Here is an 18,908-nt window from a genome sequence, read left to right as displayed (position 1 = left end):
GTCTGGTCAGGACAAGGTCTGTAAACCTAGTTTTCAGCTGTCTGCATTCTTCCCCTCCTGTTTGTCATCAGTCACCATGTAAGCAAATGGACACAGATCCTATAGCTGAAGATTGAAGGTCACTTACTGATGGCCTTGACAAATTCAGACTCTCTAAAATGTTTTTTTTTCTTGTAATAACCTCAGTTTGGACTCTGTAAAGGGCAACTGCAGTTTATACTGATCACCATGAGAAGGTTAAAGAAGTTAAACAATGTTATTTGCTCCTCATCTCTCTTGGGGGCAAGAGCCATTTATACAATTTTATGCAACATTTTCAAGGCATTAAATATTGTCATCCTTCCAAGGAATGCTACACTGCGTATACAAATAGAAAACCTCATGCCTCTTGAGTCATTTTCCTCTTAATCTCAAATAGCTTCTCATGACCCAAACAGGATTTCTCACGTGGCTTTACCCCATAAATTGCAGTCTGCATGCTACTGTTCTGTATGGTTGCCAGGTAGAGATCAAACAGAAAGTACACTTTAGGTCATCCCATCTCTACAGTCTGTTTTTTAGCACTACTTCCTTCTGAACAGATAAGAAAAATGGAAATAAAAGATGTTGTATCAAGAACTCTTTAGACAAAGATTCATTTTGGCTGTCCAATTCAGCATTTACAAGGGTCAGGCTTCAGTACAATTTTAAGTAGAACTAATAGTTTTCCAGTACCATTCCTACCACTGATTTCTCAAAACCTCACCACTAGAGCTTGCTTGTCCATTTTAGAATCAAAGACCAATTGGTTATTACACTGAAAAGTTTATATGTAATCCACTGAAGACATACAGATTCAAAAAATGAAAAGTAAAAAGTTCAGTTATTTTCTTAGAACTCAGTGTCAGTTTTACAGAACTGGTACTAAATGACATGGAGTCTTTGTTTTGGCAAAGTTTAAGAGAATCTGGTCATAATATTTATCAACAAAGAGCCTGTATAAGCAAGATGATCTGTTCAAGAACTTCTGGTGTTCCACAGGCTACTTGTTGGTAGATGGACTGACTGAAGGACTGAAAGTACCAAATATGTAACACAGACCTTTTCCCTAACACAGATAAGTCTTACAACTTATAAAAAGGAACACTTCTGCTACCACACCTTTCACAAACAGAATAGTGGTTAGAGAACTTACTTTTCTCATACCAGAGTTCGATTTTAGCTTAAGGCAACCAATGTAAAATGAGCTCTAGCGGGATTAATCAAGCTCCTTCTAGATTAATTTACATCCTTCTTTTCTAGAACACCAAATTAGACCACATTACTTGCATGATTCTTCTTTAGAAGTTGCTGGCAGAAGAAAAAAAAAGCATGTGACAGTCCAGCAATGGATGTTTGCTGGGTCACTTACATGGCTTCTGTACATCATGCAGGACTCGATAAAAATACTAAGAGTTTGCTCATTACACAGTGACTTCATAAACACCATAAACTGATTTATATTCCTTTGATCCTCTGTGAGAATTTTAAGTCATGCAGCTTCACCAGAGCAGACCTTTGCCATTTTCACATTTATCAAACTAAATTATAATGAGAACTGGGGGGGAGGGGGGGAATGGGGGGTGTTGCAATGAAGATATAATAGAATCACAGAACCATAGAATCAGCTAGGTTGGAAAAGAACTTTAAGACCATCAAGTCCAACCATCACCCCAGGACTGCCAAGTCCACCACTAAATCATATCACTGAGGGCCTCATCTACATGGTTCTTGAACACTTCCAGGGATGGTGATTCCACCACTCCCCTGGGCAACCTGTTCCAATGCCTGACGACCCTTTTGGTGAAGAAATTGTTCCTAATATCCAACCTAACCTCCCTGGCACAGCTTGAGGCCATTACCTCTTGTCCTATCACTTGCAACCTGGTAGAAGAGACTGCCCCCACCTCACTACATCCTCCTTTCAGGCAGTTGTAGAGAGCGGTAAGATTCCCCTGAGCCTTCTCTTCTCCAGACAAAACAACCCCAGTTCCCTCAGCTGTTCCTCATCACACTTGTGCTCCAGGCCCTTCACCAGATTCATTGCCCTTCTTTGGACCTAATCCACCACCTCAATGTCTCTCTTGCAGTGAGGGGCCCAGAACTGAACATAGGATTCAGTGTGGCCTCACCAGTGACGAGTACCAGGGCATGCACTGCACTGGCCCTGCTGCCGCACAGGCGCTGATACAGGCCAGAATGCCATCAGCCTTCTTGGCTGCCTGGGCACAAGCTGGCTCTGCCCATCAGCACCCAGGTCCTTTATCCACCAAGCAACGTTCTAGCCACTCTTCCCCAAGCCTGGAGCGTTGCATGGGGGTGTTGTGGCCCAAGAAAATAATTAGCTTTTTAGTTGGCTTCCTGGATCTCCAGTTTTCAAGGGAATTTCAGCAATACATGGAAAGAGATTTCAGATTCAAAGCCAGCTCTGAGAGGATCCCTGTGCTTCCTGTCTAACAGAACTATGGACTTCAGAAAGCTACCTGGGACCTTCACACCCTAGGTGCTTAACAGTGAGCCTGACTTAATTTCAGACAGGGCTTTCTGGATGCCCAACCTCTGCACTGCAGGATTGCTTTCAGCCTCCCAGCACAGGAGTCTAGAACGCAGTAGTGCTCCTATTAAGTTGTTGATGAAACAAGCTTGTCAATGCGAAGCAAAATGTTAACATACTAAAAAAGGGAAGAAATAATTTAAAAATCTAATTATTGTCACAGGTGTATTATTTTGAATTTTTTCAAAAGAACACTTCTGTGATTTACAAACTACAGGTTAAATACTTGTTTCATGTCTTACATTTTGTAACAGTGAAATAAGGCTGTAATAGATTCTATTTTGTGGTCACTGATGCTGGAAAGACAATGGTGACAAATTATGTCAAAGTTATTCTAAGGAGTCACCTGACATCATTCATATTTTCTTAAACGTCACTGAGCAAATTCAGAAAATGTTTTCAAAACTCAGCCACCTGAAGTCCATCCAAAAGATCCTGTTCCTACCATAAGCTCTTCGTTCCTACTGCTTAAGTATGAGCATCACCTATGTATTTCTGCTGTTTACATCCAAGAAGTTACATTGAATCCTCTCAGATAAAGGTGAGGAATTCAGCATTAACACTGTGCTGCAACAAAGCAAGAGGCAAAAATCAACTGCTATCACCCAAGTACAGACAGTATTTATCTTTTATTATGATGTCATGATTTTTAAAGTTGCAACAAATACCACTTCAGGGTCATCATCCCTCAAAGGAGAGACATTCCAGTCCAGAATCTCTGCAATCTCATCCTGTGGCAACATGATACGTCTTACTGCCTGCTGCACAACATTCAGTGCTTAGAGGTCAGAGTCAATGTAGAGGATACTCTGAAGATTTGTGGAAGCATATTACTCAGTTGGTAAAACATTTCCTCAGAAATTGTCTGGAAAACAATATTAAAAAAAACACACCAGTAAGCTTTGGCATTTTTGCTGTAGTTTGGAAGAATTAAGTCTCTTTGGTTTTTGATACTTAAGAGATTTGCTGTTTTTCAGAAGACTATAATTGTGTGTTATGTGTTATAATTCTATTTAATTCAATCAAAAGGAAAACACTGACCTACAAATACTGTTTATGTATTTCTGGGATATACCTGTTTCCAGTAGATTTCTTGTTCCAGTAATTGATTATTTCTGCCCAGCATAAGCAGGACAGTGCTGTTTATTATCTACAGGACTCCTGCTCTCTGAATTCCAGGATTAGATTCAACTTCAGTACTTAAGTTTATTCTTGGCTTCCTCCCTGCTCAACAGTTTACTACTTCATCAAGAAATACATGCTATTTCTTTCCTAATATAATTGATTTTTATACTGCAATACTACTTTCTAGAACAAATACAAGTTGGTGCTGGCCACCTTCGGAAAACTTCCTGTTTCTGAAGATCAGCCAGAACATCAAATTAAATCAATTCAGAATCTTAATTTCAACTGCCTTCAAAAACCTGGAGTTAACAATGACTTCGGGGAAGCCTGAGTGAACTCGGTGCACTGCAGCTTTCCAAGGCAGTAAGACTAACAAACACCTAAACTTACCTAATGCAAGTTAGTTTAGCCATCTCTTCAGAGTAAATAACAGCAAAAAGATATCTTTTTCAAAGGTGATATATTCATGATTTATAAAGGTGAACTTCCCAGTTTGAAAATTTAACATCCTTAGAAGATACTATAAGATATCAAAAAACATGAATCCCTCTTATTCTTGTTTTACTGGCAAGGAATCAAACCCATAGTGGTTAATATAAGCTCACAGAAAAAGAGCAGGGGATAGCAAAGAAATCAAAACTAGATCTGCTGAAATTTAACAACTTCTGACAACAATCTCCTAGGTTGGTTAGGAACTTGATTTAAACTACCTGTGGTACCAAGAACTGTACAGTCCGAGAAATTCCTCCATCCCATGAGGCCATTTCCATCATGAAACCTATAAAACAATATTCATACTATGTGCAGTCTTTCCCATCAATTACACCATTATCAAGCCATGAGGGATTTTTCACATATAATTCACATATAATTAGGATTTTTACTGCCTTAACTGGGGATGTCATTAATTGCACTTAAATGAGACTTAGCCAATCTCCTGACTGAAATCTGCTTTAACTGGAAAATCTAATGAGGAATTATGGAGAAAATCAATATACCCTTGAAGACCAGAATAACCAGTCCTATGTATAGCACAGTACTAGCCAGAAGAAGTGTGAGGTTTCTCCAAATATGTGTGTTATGAGTTCTTACAATGACTTGCTTTCACTAAGAAATAGCACTTCCTTTAGCTCTGATGTGACCATATCCACGTTAATAAATACAAGCTTGCTGCCAAAAGTACACTGGCAATCTGGCAGCAACAGAGATTATCTGGACCTACTTATATGGAAAAAGCTCAGCACTCATTTACTGATCAAATTATAATATGGCATTTTTGTGCTAGTATGAATTACAAAGTCCAAAGGAACAAACTCATGGCAAATAGGTATACTTAGAAAAATACTTGATTAATGAAAATAGTTATATGGATGATATTCCATTGTGAATTACTAAAGGTCACAATAGGAAGAGGTTCCTCAAGTAGGTGTAGAAAGAACATTAACACTATTAACATTTTAAATACTCTAAATGACTCAAGTATTTAAGTGCAGCACACAGAATGCAGCAAGTACTAAGATCACTTGGAAAGGCAGGAAACCAAGTTGAGTCACAGGGACTTTTCAACACTGAGATGAATTAGCCTATAGAATAGTCTTGGAAAAATGCAGGGAGTCCTCATTGATAGAGGCAATCAAAATACAAAAGCCATTGGAAATTATACTGCAGAGAATCACCAGCTTTTGCACTCCTTTAGAGACTGCTCAAAGCAGTAGTAAAGGATTTTTCTTCTACTGTCTGTGTTTAAGTTGCAGATATTTTCACATTTTTAGTCTTTAAGTGTCCGAGACTGCTTCCTCGTATGACAGCTAATAATTTTAAGAGAAAATTATTTATTGTTTTAACAATCAGTAATTATTGAAAGTCACTTTTTAATGAAAATACTCAGCCTCAGCTAAGGCTGGATGTCACCAAATGAAGCATAGACAAAAAAAAACCAACCAAAACAGCGTGAAGCATTCACTAACATACCTTTTACGCACTTGAACACAAGCTCTGCCCTCTTCAAGCACCATGGAATAGTCATTTCCTAAAAATTAATAAATGAAAAGCCTCAGTGCTCAATGGATCTAACCAACATGAGTAGCAGTGAAGACAATAAAATAACACATTTTTGCCATAGAACCCCATTTTCCCAGCAGGTATTCAAGCACCATTACAAGCCATGAAGAGGCCTATATATCTTATAGGTGACCATAAAAGCACTGCCACTGCCTACTGGTAGGAGAGCCCAGTGTCAGAACAATCTATATGTTTTTTTAAGCTGAGATGTTGAAGAAAAATACTGTTCATAATACTGATTGAAATAACCTTATTTCCAATCAAATAACATGATTGGAAATAAGGTTATTTAATTCCCCTATGGGGCTTCAGAAAACTGTGTAACATCCAATGGATAATTGTCAGATTTATGCCTCAGCCAGCCAAAGACAGATTCCTGACCACACCTTAGCGGAAGTAACTGATAATTCCTAGCTCTTCTTGATGACTGTTTAAGGTTTACTGGCATACCTGCTAACTTCAGCAAAAAACTCCTCTCTAATAGCAGAACTGGAAGAAGCCCTTCACCCCTAAAGATACATTAATGTGAAGACTCAAACTAAACAGAATTCATCTTCATCACATGGTGGAGTTTCAGATATAAACAGACAGCAAATACTTACCTAAGTTAAATACCAAGATGGGATATGAAAACCACAGTGCTTTAAGATACCTTAAGATATGAGTACAAGCACTGGTCTAAATAATTTAAGTAATAATTTAAATGCTTTAGTTTATTAAAACATTCTTTATCTGAATGTTACAAAGGCAATTATATTAAGATAAATATTGCTAAGCAGAGAAAGTCAGTGTAAATGCTTCACAATGAAAGAATGCTTCTGTTTGTTCTGATGTACTCTTCAACATGAAAAGGAGCACTTGCTAGTCTGAATACAGGAACACAGACGTGGAAACAAAAGTAACATTCTATGCACCTTTTCAAATTTAAGCCTTACATAATTTTCCATTCAGTAGAGCCAGCCTTTATTTTGCAGTCTGCCATTATCAAAGAGGTTAATTTCAGGATTAAAAAGTTATTTGAGAAGCAAGATTATCGAGGAATGCCAACCGATGACCCCCAAACAGTACACTGAACGTGGCTGCACTAAACTCTGAAAGACAAAGTTCCTACTTAGATGGGACAGCCTCTTGCACTACCTATGTTAAAACCAGCATAAAGTAGAAATATCTTTCCAGAAATCTTGCTTTTATTATGTAAATCACTGCATCAGTAGCTGATGTTTTTAGGGTATACAACAGAGTAATCACACAAATGTTGCTGGACAACATTTTTTTTTCCCTTCATTTCTAAGCTTTCTGAAGAAATACTTGACCCTTGGTCTTTCCTATAACTTATGTGCCTATGTGTCGTAAGTAATGTAGGCATTCCTTGTTAGTTCTGATCACTGTTTTGGCTTAGATAAAAAAAAACCTGTCTAAAAAGAAAGGTCCTGCTGCTCTGAAGGCAACTCAGAAGTACCTTCCGTAATCAGTAAAGGGAACTAAGCCTTTAAAGGACTGATTGAAACAGCAGGATATGACATTATCCCTTGGACTATTTCAGAGGAACATAAGTCTTGTGGGCACTTATGGAAATAACAGGTTGAATACAGAATGACACTCCATGCAAGCCACAAGAACTGAAAATGACACAGTAGTGATTCAATTCTAATCCATCTTTAAAAACCTAAGTTCTCAGGGTTTTGCCACACTGTCAGGATTCTTCTCTAGACGCAAACTAAGTAACAGTTGTGGAAATGATAAAGCGTCAGTTACATACCAATTCAACATACAATGCAGGAGATGGGGGGGAAGGTGGGGGGAACAAACACCCCATCTCCTAAAGTGAGTTTTGGTTAATAACATTCAAGCAAGTAAAAAAAACAAGAACACCTGGGCCTCCTGGGTTTGCTCACTAGCAGAAACCACATCACTCCTTAGCATGCAATGATTTTCTATCAGATTTCTTCTACTTAATAAAAAACAAACAAAAAAAAGGGGCCGGAAGAGGAAGAGGGAAAGCTTCACCAACCTGGAAGATGTGCTGCAAACCTTCTGATTCAAACAAATTTATGACAGACTTACTACATGGCGTTGCCACTTTTACTAAGCTAAGGGTTTCATGCCTTTGCGGATCACATCATAACCAGGTAATGAAAATGTTGAAGTCCATAAATGCCATGTGGGATGAAGATTTCAAACCAAATGTCAATGTTTAATTTAATAAGTTAAGAATTAGCAAGATGTTTATTCAAAGTACATCCATGCAAATCCTATATAAGCAGCTATACAGTTAAAGGCAGGAAACTCGGACAAGTATTTGATGTTAATACACCCATCAATCATTTCTTTATATACATAAACCATGTTCATAAATATTTAACAGTTATACTTCCTTAATTTGTACTTTTTTTCCCCCAGACATTTTTGTTATCGTAATAAAGACATGTTTCTCACAGTGCTGCTGTGAGGACAACAGCAACAGCTCCTATGTTGAAACTACTAAAGAAGTGTGCCAGCTCTAGCATGGCATTGCTAAAAATGCTATGAGAGCCATTTTATTCTCAGTTTATGTATCAGTTTATATCGGGTTCAGAACAGTGAGCAGACAGTAACATCCCATTTGCCTGAATTTGAACTTGTCTGCTTTTGCCTTTGTCAAGTATCAAACCCAGTTTCTTTTTTTCATTTAACTTAATGATCAGAACAGATTAATTTGATTTTGTTGCTCTCATTGTAAGAAAAACTAAGGAAAACAAATTCCTTTTTTTTTTCTTCATAGAAATAACAAAATCTAATGACTTCATTACTTCTGTGAGGTTATAAACGCTATGGTTCCATCCATAAAAGAAGAAAACCTCTGGGAAAAGCACAAAGAGAACTCATGATGAATGCCTGTCACAGTGAAGCATGCAAACATCTCTGCAGCTGTGCTCCTGGTAAACCACTTTACAAAAATGTTTTCATGTAGGTGGTAAACACAGATTCAAAACCAGGGCTGCTGAAGGCATCAAGTTCAGGTTAACTTTCAGAAATCTGTTATTATTCACTTTTCCCTCAACAATATGTTACATATGTGTGTTTCAAATTAGGTCAGCCAGCTGCAAAGCACTGTAATAAGCAATGCTGCTAATACATTTCACACAGTACAGTTTTGGCTAAGCATACACTTACAATACAGATCACTTTCTCCTTACTCTGTAAAGACTTAAAACTTAATATAAAAGGTAAACTGTTTTGCCAGGACCCTTCAAGAATCCAGCACTAGGCATGAAGCTAATTCCTCAGTTTCACACATCCAAGTAACAAAACACTCCCAAAGTACACTGAACAGGTGGTGTTGTGCTTTATTTGCACATTAAAATACAGCTATGCAAATGAAAGCTAAAACTAACCAGATTTAAAGAAAAGAAAAAAAAGATAAGAATATAGTCAGATGGCAACACAATTAAGAAAAAAGGTGAATAAATTTATGAAACACAGTAACTGGGTCCCATGAGTAACCCAGGCTGCCATCCTGCAAGTTGATTATTTGCATTCCTGCCCCCTCAAAGAGTCTTGATATGACTTCAGAGATGAAAATTTCAGAAATAGTATCATCAGTTCCTAAAAGTCTACTTTTATGTATGGAAGTATATCCTTCAGAAGCTTCATAATTGGACATTTTTAACTTTTGCACTGCTTGTACTGTCACATTAATAGATCCTGAAAAGATCTTGCAAAAGGGGGCCACTTTTACACTGCGTTCGAATCAAATTCCCCTATAAAAAAAGTCACTGTTAAGGGTAATCCTTTATGGTGATCCTTTATTTTGCTGTGAGCCAGGCACTTTCAAAGAAGGAAAGGCAGTACTGAAATTTATAACTGGAAAAAATCAAAGGGTTACTTAAGAAAAACCCACAAGAGACTATAATTACACATACAAGGTTACAGTAATGGCAGTATTATCCTATTTTTCTCATTTTTTTAAGTTCATAGACTTTCCACCTCCTGAGGAGGTGAGGCATATGGCTGCAGTGTTTGTCTACTGCTTCTCACCCTGCCTCTCCATCCCCTTCCCATCTCTGCTAGTATCTTGTGAGCCACATGACAGTGCAGAGACTGTCAATGGTATTAATGTAATATGCACTGTTCAAAGTTACAGTTAAGTAAGAGACACTTATGTTGTACATTAGTGTCCGCTGAAGAAGTGAATACGAAAGGTCATCACAACAAGGAAGCACACTCGTATCCACAAAAAGCGTTAACAATATGCTGCTTCTTGCCCAGCTGATGTTTGGGGGACTTAAAAGAGGAAGCAGGGCCAGAAATTAAGGATGCAAGTGATTAGGCAGTGAAGACCACAGTTCAGAGCAAAGGTGAAATTCGACTGCTGCTGCGTAAGGCTCAGATGGTAAAGAGTGCTATTTAGGGATACTAGAACTCTAAGCCCAGCTTTGCTAGTTCTGTTTCTCATAAAACTTAGTTTTAAGGGATTCTAGCTAGCAACAATTAAAACTGGGGAGCTGGTATCACTACTGCATCAAAGACTCTGGAGGTACACTTTCTAAGCAAGAGATGTTGCCAGGAAACTTCTAGTAGTCCCATCCTTCAATAGTACTAGTACAAGTGTGCAATGAGCTGGACCAAGAAAGCAAAGTGTCCAAAATGAGGGGTGGGAATAAAAAGCCAAAGTCATTCAGCTGGCTGAAGTGCTTGTAACTGGTTCAGTTCTTAATTTGGGTCACCATATAAAATGAGTGTCAACATAATGATGTGGCAGGAGTATGTGACTGGCATAAACTGTCCCATGTGGCTTAAACTGGCATGAAACATACCCTTTTCAAAAATCACTTTTGTTGCATCCTAAAAGATAAAGCCAAGTTAAATCCTTATATTTACTTACTTCTGACATATCATGCACCAAAAGGAGAGGAATACTAATGGTAGTAATGTCGTGTGTGCAGCAGACTTTGAGAATGTTTCTGAGTCCCATGATTGCAGGATCCCGAGCAGTTACGTTACTGGATCTTACATTATCATCCACACAGAGGTGAAAAGCAACATGAATTTCAGAAAGGTTTGAATGGCGTGTGATGTAGAATTCTCCTGCAGAATAATACAAACCAGGAAAGCAAGATGATATGGTAGTGATCTATACTGAAATACAATTGTTAGACAATGTATGGATAGGGTCAGTTAAGACAAAAGGCAAATGCAAACACATAACAGAGATCATAACACATAAATAAGGAAATTAAAAAAGTTAGAAACCCACTGATCTAAAAATCTCCTGGAATATCATTGTTCTATAACATATCCTACACTCACTTTCCTGCTTTGATAGATTTCACTGGCATCACAGACACCTGGTGTAATAAGACATAACAGTGCCAGTACAGGCGGATATGATCTATATATAGTATGAAACAGAAAAACAAACACAGAGGAGGTGTAATACTCAAAATATATAATGTAAGTACTGAATTGCAGACAGATGTGGGAGGCGGAAACACCAAAAAAGGATGGGTTAAAATAAAGGATGCTGCAGAAAAAGATAGTAGGTTATATAACATCTGAGATATGTCCTAGAAGACAAAGGTATCAGTGACCATTAGAATTCAAAGTAATTCATAGGAATGGGAGGATTAGTTAGACTTGTTTCAAAAAAGTTACCAAGATATCTCACTGGGGTATTTTTACACTTGGTATTCATTTACCACAGGCAGAGAAAGAGTAAGGGGAGGTGAAATGCAGGTCACTATCTTACCCTTCTGCTAGAGATCGAAAAAGTAGGTATACAATACCCCTACTGTTTCAGTCAACAGATAAACATCTTTCTTCAAACCTATTCTCACTGGTCATTTAAGATACTGCCTTTGTATTGGGACAGCTGAAGACAGCTATGTACTCCTTTCTGACAATAGCTAAGGAGGTAGTAATCCCCAGCAATGACCCATCTAAAAGTAGAAATACACAAGCCACTACAGCAATAGTCACCCTAGTTTACCTGTTAAGGACCCAAGTTGATGTATAATCCATTTATATCAAGAAGATCCAAAACAATCATGAAAGCAATTTTAAGCCCTCTTAATCAATCTTGAGTTGTATGGATTTAACTCCTTCCCCCCTCCCAACTGTGTATTCATCTTCAAATGCCACAGAAACTTTCCTTAATAAAAATTACAGTATATACAGAAGACACTTTGTCTGCGAGGAATGGATTCATACTTCTCAAGGTTCAAAAAATACATTCTAAAATGTTTTGCTCTATCACAACAGTGACATATATATAATTATTTAAAAAAGTCACATGATGCAGTGGCAAAGCTGGGAATAGAAACCAGATGTCCTGACACCCAGTTCTCTGCCTTAGCCACAAGAACATCCTTCTCCTCTAATTGAGGTCAACTTGGGTTTAGTTTATAATTTATGTTCTGACTTTAGAGCTAAAAATGGGCATCTATAAAACATGATTTGCTTTAAGAAGAGGGGGGAAATGCAACAGAACTCACCCGGCAAAATGTTTGACTGGTTTCGTTCTATATTCTTTAATTTATCTTCACTTCCACTACTTTTGTTTTCTGTATATAAATATATAGCACAAATATTAAACATATCTATTAGTTACGTTCTGCCATGAAAGTTTGACGTACTAAGATAATATCTGGCTTGAATTTTTACTATAAAGTTACCGTAAAGTCCCCCAAAAGCAGGGAGAAGGACAGGAAGTGGTTTTGATGTCTTCAGTAGGCACTGAATTGTATCTTATCTCAAACCATAAGCTTTCTTACTTAATCATCCTACAATACCTCTTCATTTGGACAAAGGAAAACACAGTATTCTCAGACATAAGACTAAACTTTCCAAATTGTCCCACAACTGCATAGTACCTTGCTATTGCTTTTGAAATAACATAACTAAAGCAAATTCGTTCCTAGTATTACAAGAAATAAATTTAAAGATATTTACATAAATTAGCAATATAAAACCAGCTTTCAGTATTTTGCTCAAGACTACACCAATATGAAGGTTCCAAAGAAAACTTGTTTTTCTCTATGTACTCTTACAAATCTATTCATGTTACTGATGTATTTAAATCAAATAAGTAGTTCTCTGCAAGAAAAAACAAAAGTTTCATGATGTACAAGTACTGATCATGGTCAGAAAATTTCACAGCCATTTGTAAAAGCAACAGGTTACTTGTAAAGTAACCTGTTCACAAGGATTTGGTCAGCACTAAAAAAATATACACATTTAGTCAAATTATTATTCAGTTTTCAGCACTCACTTTCAACGAAGGGAAAGAAGTCATAAATCTCTTCTACAATTTTATTTCTATTTAAATGTAAAGTCAGATAAAGTCTCTGTTGCTGCAGGCAGTTTAAACGGCAGATGACAGCACAATGTCCTGTCCCTATCACTTCCCATGCTGTTAGAGCACATGATCAGAACCTAAGGATTTACACTTGTTTTTTTGGTAGGGTATTTCTGTTATGGCAGCAAAAGACACCATGTGAACATGGTGTCTGTGAAGACAATCTCATGCAGACTTCTCAGAGTTTATCAATAAACTTGAACATTCCATTTCCATTATTTTCAGATAAGGTAACTGAAAAAAAGGGAAATCAGCTTGCCCGGAACATAAACATTCAGCTGACCGCTATTCTATTTCAAGGAAAGTAATTGTGGTTGTTACTGACCATGATGTCTTTTCGACTTACTGCTACGCTGTGCTCTGGCCTTAAGTACAACCTTCTGGACAATTTCAAGCTGTTCTTGAATTCCAGGAAAATGGAAATCTGTGCATTCTTGGCAAACAGTTGCAAAATCTAGGAAAAAAGTAAGATTAAAATCCACGTCATAAGGCTGTGCTTAGTAACATTACATAATCCTGCTCTCCTGTTCAAGCAAGGCCAGCTACAAAGACAACCCCCTCCAAAACCAGAAGCAGCCCTGCTATACTCCTCTTTAAATTCTAAAAATATATATGTCAGAGACAAAACATTTTTTGAAAGAAATTAATTGCTTTGGGAAGCAAACAAAGCCAATCACGAAAAACAACTCCGCACCAAACATACGCACACCAAAATCCCAAGAACAGTTGCATGAGTGTTATTGCTATTCAAACAAAATCACCCTAACAAAAAAAAAAAAACAATCCCAAAACACCAGCAATAATATGTACTTATTATGCGCATTAAATGTAACTGTGCTGTAAATATGATGCCTTATTACTAGGAGTCCTTCAATCTGTGGTAGTTTATTAAAAGATACATAATAGATACTTCCAACAGCAACAACAGCATTCCAAGTGCTTTTTGAAAAGTGAGAGCTATTAACAAAGTTCATAAACAGTGTATCTGGAAAGCTGAAATTACAGTTCTTTCATTTTAGTTCTCAAAACACTGATCTGAAAGCTGAAGAAAAGTGTCATCAGCCAAAAACAACTGCAAGTTCATTTTCCTGATAAGTGAGCATTACATCAGACTTGGAAATACTGGACTGATAATGAGGATCATAAAATACTGCCTCTGTAACTAGTATTCTAAGCTCCTTACCCTAATGCCCAGCCTTCTCTCCAAGCAAGTCAATGGAGCCAAAATAAGCTATTAGCAAGGAGCTAGACTATATGAAGTAACTGCTACTTCCGGTTTTGAGGTACCTGTTCTAATCCTCCTTAAAGTTCTTAATGTATTTTATCTTTTTACATTAAATCTCCACCACAAAAATCTGTTTTCAAAACAGATTTATTAAATTCTGGTGTTCAAAACCAAGGGAGAAAGAAGCTCATATTCCAAAAGATTGTGTCTTCTACGTTTATTGAGATAAAACAAGGTCACAAGACATTTTATTTGAAACAAAGAAATCTCTCTTATATTTAACTTTCATTTTAGTTTATTGTTTGTCTGAGTGTGCTACACTTACTCAAAATCCAAGCAACAGTAGCCCTACAAAGACCTAATACAAGAGACTTGAGTGAGGCAATGCATGAAGTCTATGAAGAAACTATTTATCTAGCTTACAAAAAATAATCTGAATGAAATCAGAATGTTGAAAGTTCACACCTAAGTTCAACTTTCTGTTCAAGGCTGTTTTCTAGAGATGTGTACAAAGGTATATTTTGCTAGTTGCCATTTACACATTGTAAGGCATACAGAAAACATTGCAGTCATGGTTTTCAGTCTTGCCTCAGATGGTATACAAATGGAACCATTTTTGGATAACAGATTTACCTAAGATGCAGAATCAAAATGTTTACCAGACCTTTGAAAATCTCGTCAAGATCTGAGAGAGCTTCTAGCCCATCATAAAATAAAGGCTATTAGGTTTGTATTTTTCCCCAGCTTTAAAACAGAAGCAGAAAATTGTTTCTACGCTTTTGCAATTCAGAAATTTAGACTGCACAAGCCGTGGCATTTCTATTTAAACAACAGCATTAATGCATTATTTAAAAGTCTTCTATATAGCAATTTTATGAACCTTTGAGACCTTTAATGTATTTATTTCTTAAAGAGCCTTTTAGGAAGGGGAACTGTTTCTGGCTAGTGCAAGGAAATCAACCCTGAAGTGTTCATTCCAACATGTTCCTTACTCAAACACAAACCCTAGGAAAGAGGTAAGAGAGATATCAGCATATCAGAGCACAATTCTGTCCCCCATCCTTACCCATATCTCTTTTTGCATTTGCCACCCTTTTGCAATACCACGTCCAAAACATTCAGATCTCCATTCAATTTTAATTCTACAGGAAATATTCACGAAATATTTTTTGTGACAGCAAGTTTGAGTGACATTTGTTTTCACTGACACGATACACCCCATTAGAGGACTCACCTCTTTTGATGCCACTGTATGAACTGATACGGTTATCTACCAACAAAACCAGGCCACAGAGAGAAGTTGAATAGAGAGACATTGCAGTTTGAAGTCTGTGAAGTTTTACTCCACTTCGATGATTGCGTTTATGTTTACAGAAATCTAGCATATCAGCTCTCAGTAATCTCAAATTATGCATAGTCTTCAACTGAGCTCCTGTAGGGAGTATCAACGATTTGAATACATACAGTGAAAGAGCAAAATTGGGATTGTTATTAAAATTCAAGGGATTAAAGTGCTTCCCTAAGTTTTCTGATAAAGATCTATAAGGGAAATACAATCAATAATACTCAAAGAAAGTTTTCAACCATATATTGTTTTACATACATACCAGCAATTTACAAAGTAAGAGTAAAAATGCAGTATTTTCACATGCTGTCACAAAGCAAGGCCTTGTTCGCTATTATAAGGCTATGGATGAAATACTAACGCAGTCAAAACAGCATAAGAAGTCTCTACTGCATAAACAAAAAGCAAAAACTTTAAGTATCTATTTTTCTGTTAATTGATCATGGGAATTGAACCTAATACTGACATTTGCTTACCAAACATAAGAATAGTTAAAATACAATTTTTAACCACTATATGTTTTGCTGTTAGTGTACCTTGCGAGGGTGGATAAAAACTTGCTTCTAGAAAGTTTGCCATTAAGTATCTCTCAGGTAGCTAGATACTGTTTGATACAGCTTACACCATACAGTCCTCCTCTTACTTATGCAAAGAACAAATACAGTTCAGTTTGTATATATTATGCACATTCACGGTTAATAATACAAGTCATACTGTAAATAATACACTGTTTAGATACATTATTTATTAGCATTTGTCATGATGTTTCATTTTGGCGTCAGTTTACTTACCCAAGTGAATAGTAAAACTTTCTTCTAACAGCCTCTGCTCTTCATAAATTCTTCCGTTTCCTTCTACAGATTCTCTCAGTTGGCTGGGCTGAATATTAATTTCATCACTAAAATAATGAAAAATGTACTGAAAAGTTTGCCCTAATTTTTGTTCAATTCAACAATATCTTGTGAAAGCTATCCAAAGTTTTCTTGGCTAGTCTGTAGAAGTCAAGAGACTAAACCTATCGGTATGAACTCCACTTATCTGAGCTTTTGCCTTTCTGGCATGCAATATTCTAGGTGCATACCGGCAGAAAGAGCTAACTCCACCGTTAGATTTACCTAAATAATTACAAAGCATTTTGAGATTGAGAAATAAAAATTAATCAAAATACCTAGTTATAAGATAATAACAGAGAAAGAAAAAAAACCACAACAAAACATTCTTCTCAGCTTATTTATCATAGCCAAAACCTTATTTATTAAGTTACAACACAAAACATTTCTATTTTGACCCATATACAAAACAGGATGCTAAAAAAAAGATAAAAATAAAACACTCCATTGTATTTAAACTAGCTGGAAATATTTCAGATACCAGGTACAATGATTAAAACACTATTACTTCACATCTATTATGGGCATCCGAGATTGTGACACCAAAACATCCTCACTCTCTCTTAGAGGTCCTTGCCTCTGGACCTTTAGCAGTCCTTTTGCTTCAACTGTCCTACTTAAATGGCTAACCTGAAATAAAGATTATGTAAGAGCAAGTCCTTTGAACTATTACAGATGGAAGTAAGCATCACAGAGGAATTAAACACCTGACTGTGCTGTTGTTGGGATTCTTTAGGTCCTGATGAAGTTTTATCACCCATTCCTGATATTCCTGCTTCTGGATGGCAGTAGACTGTTTTAATTCATTGGTCCACTTGTTCTCCAAATCCTAACAAGACAACAGTGATAATTTGAGTAGTTTGTGTTGTCTTTTTAAACTAGTATTTGCTTGACATGCATATTCTACTTCACTGAAGTCAGTTTACCTGCTGAGATTCAAAATGCTGAGCTGCTAATGAATTTACATCTTGGTCTGTTAGCGATTTCCCTAGCTCCTGCATCACCTTATCCATTTCAGCTCCTTGTCTGAAATAGAAGCAAAAATAGATTTGCAACTAAAACAAAAAAAAAAATGGCAAAACAACACTGTTGTGGTTTAAGCTCAGTCATAAATCAGCCATGCAGTCCTCGCTCACTCCCCGCTACCTTTCCTCCCCCCTCTCCCGGAGGGACGGAGAGGAGAATCAAAAGAATGTAACTCCCACAGGTTGAGATAAGAACAGTCCAGTAAGTAAGGTATAACACAAACCACTACTGCTACCACCAATAATAATAATGATAAAGGAAATAACAAGGGGAGAGAATACAATACCACCCACTGACCGATACGCAGCCCAACCAAGCAGTGAACTAGCCCTTCCGGGTACTTCTCAGTTTACATCCTGGGCATGACGTGCTGTGGTATGGAATACCTCTTTGGCTAGTTTGGGTCAGGTGTCCCATCTCTGCTTCCTCCCAGCTTCCCCTTCTCCCTGGCAGAGCATGAGACTCAGAAAGTCCTTGGTCAGACTAAACATTTGAGCAGTAATTAAAAACATCGGTGTTATCAGTGCTGTTCCCAGGCTGAAAGTCAAAAATACAGCACTGCACCAACTACTAAGAAGGAGAAAAAATGACTGCTACTGCTGAACAGCTATCATAAAGTCACTGATACAATGATCAGTTGTATCAGTCGGCTGGTCAATTCTCATCACAAGCAGAGATACAACTGAATGCACAGCTGAAAGCTATGTCATACGCTACTTTGTCCATCTGCTCATTTTGGAATTGGAATTCATATATTTAAAGTCTGCCCTCACAGATGTTCTAAAGAAGGTACAACAGTATCTCCAGATACTCTAATACAGCATCTAATTCACTACCCTTATCATTAGAAGAGGTTTTGAAATAGACCTATTCAGTCCCTTGCCTTCCTCCTGCCCAACCATACCACAGTTGATCCAGACAGGTAAACACCAGGAAGTAGGTTAAACATAACCATTTTTAACAGTCAGATGAGCTTCCAGCTCAAATTACATTCAACATGAGGACCTGGAGTTAAAGGGCTGTCCTGCTATCATCAATTCATCCAATACCTCATCCTTCCTTAGTCTTCTTAAATCCCTGGCTTCACTTAATCTTTCACATTCAGCTCTTTCTTCAGCAAGGAACTGAATTACCCTAGCACTGATTTAGTAATGAATGTCCCCAAAATAAATTTGAGTTGAGGGTCAGGGATTCCCGCTGTTTACAGAGCTCCTGTGTAAACAACACACCTACACTTAGCTGGGATAGCTGCCACTAACATATGGTGCTCCTCGATTATGACAAATGGATATGACAAATTCCACCAGAATCAGTGCACAGCTATATCA

General features: G+C 37.3%; 1 protein-coding gene across 3 annotated transcripts in view; it reads right to left on the bottom strand.

The window, feature by feature from the left end:
- Positions 1-3,182: 3,182 nt before the first annotated feature.
- CUNH12orf4 (chromosome unknown C12orf4 homolog) overlaps positions 3,183-18,908 on the bottom strand; it is a 20,759-nt gene continuing 5,033 nt past the window's right edge. For 2 of the 3 annotated variants that reach the window (XM_057425966.1, XM_057425958.1), the window contains exons 5-14: positions 17,481-17,580; positions 17,262-17,383; positions 16,456-16,562; positions 15,554-15,751; positions 13,420-13,548; positions 12,232-12,300; positions 10,623-10,825; positions 5,669-5,726; positions 4,408-4,475; positions 3,183-3,437 (exon numbers count right to left, since the gene is read on the bottom strand). In XM_057425966.1, coding sequence (XP_057281949.1) covers positions 3,345-3,437; positions 4,408-4,475; positions 5,669-5,726; positions 10,623-10,825; positions 12,232-12,300; positions 13,420-13,548; positions 15,554-15,751; positions 16,456-16,562; positions 17,262-17,383; positions 17,481-17,580 — 1,147 coding nt within the window. In that variant the 3' untranslated portion in view covers positions 3,183-3,344. The remainder of the gene's footprint in view (positions 3,438-4,407; positions 4,476-5,668; positions 5,727-10,622; positions 10,826-12,231; positions 12,301-13,419; positions 13,549-15,553; positions 15,752-16,455; positions 16,563-17,261; positions 17,384-17,480; positions 17,581-18,908) is intronic. The other variant, XM_057425974.1, reaches the window with a different exon arrangement.

Source organism: Pezoporus wallicus, unplaced genomic scaffold (assembly GCF_028554395.1).
Source record: "Pezoporus wallicus isolate ANWC-B61680 ecotype Strahan unplaced genomic scaffold, APGP_CSIRO_Pwel_v1 scaffold_3294, whole genome shotgun sequence".
In the NCBI taxonomy this organism is placed as follows: domain Eukaryota; kingdom Metazoa; phylum Chordata; class Aves; order Psittaciformes; family Psittacidae; genus Pezoporus; species Pezoporus wallicus.
This window is presented reverse-complemented; position numbering and strand designations above follow the sequence as displayed.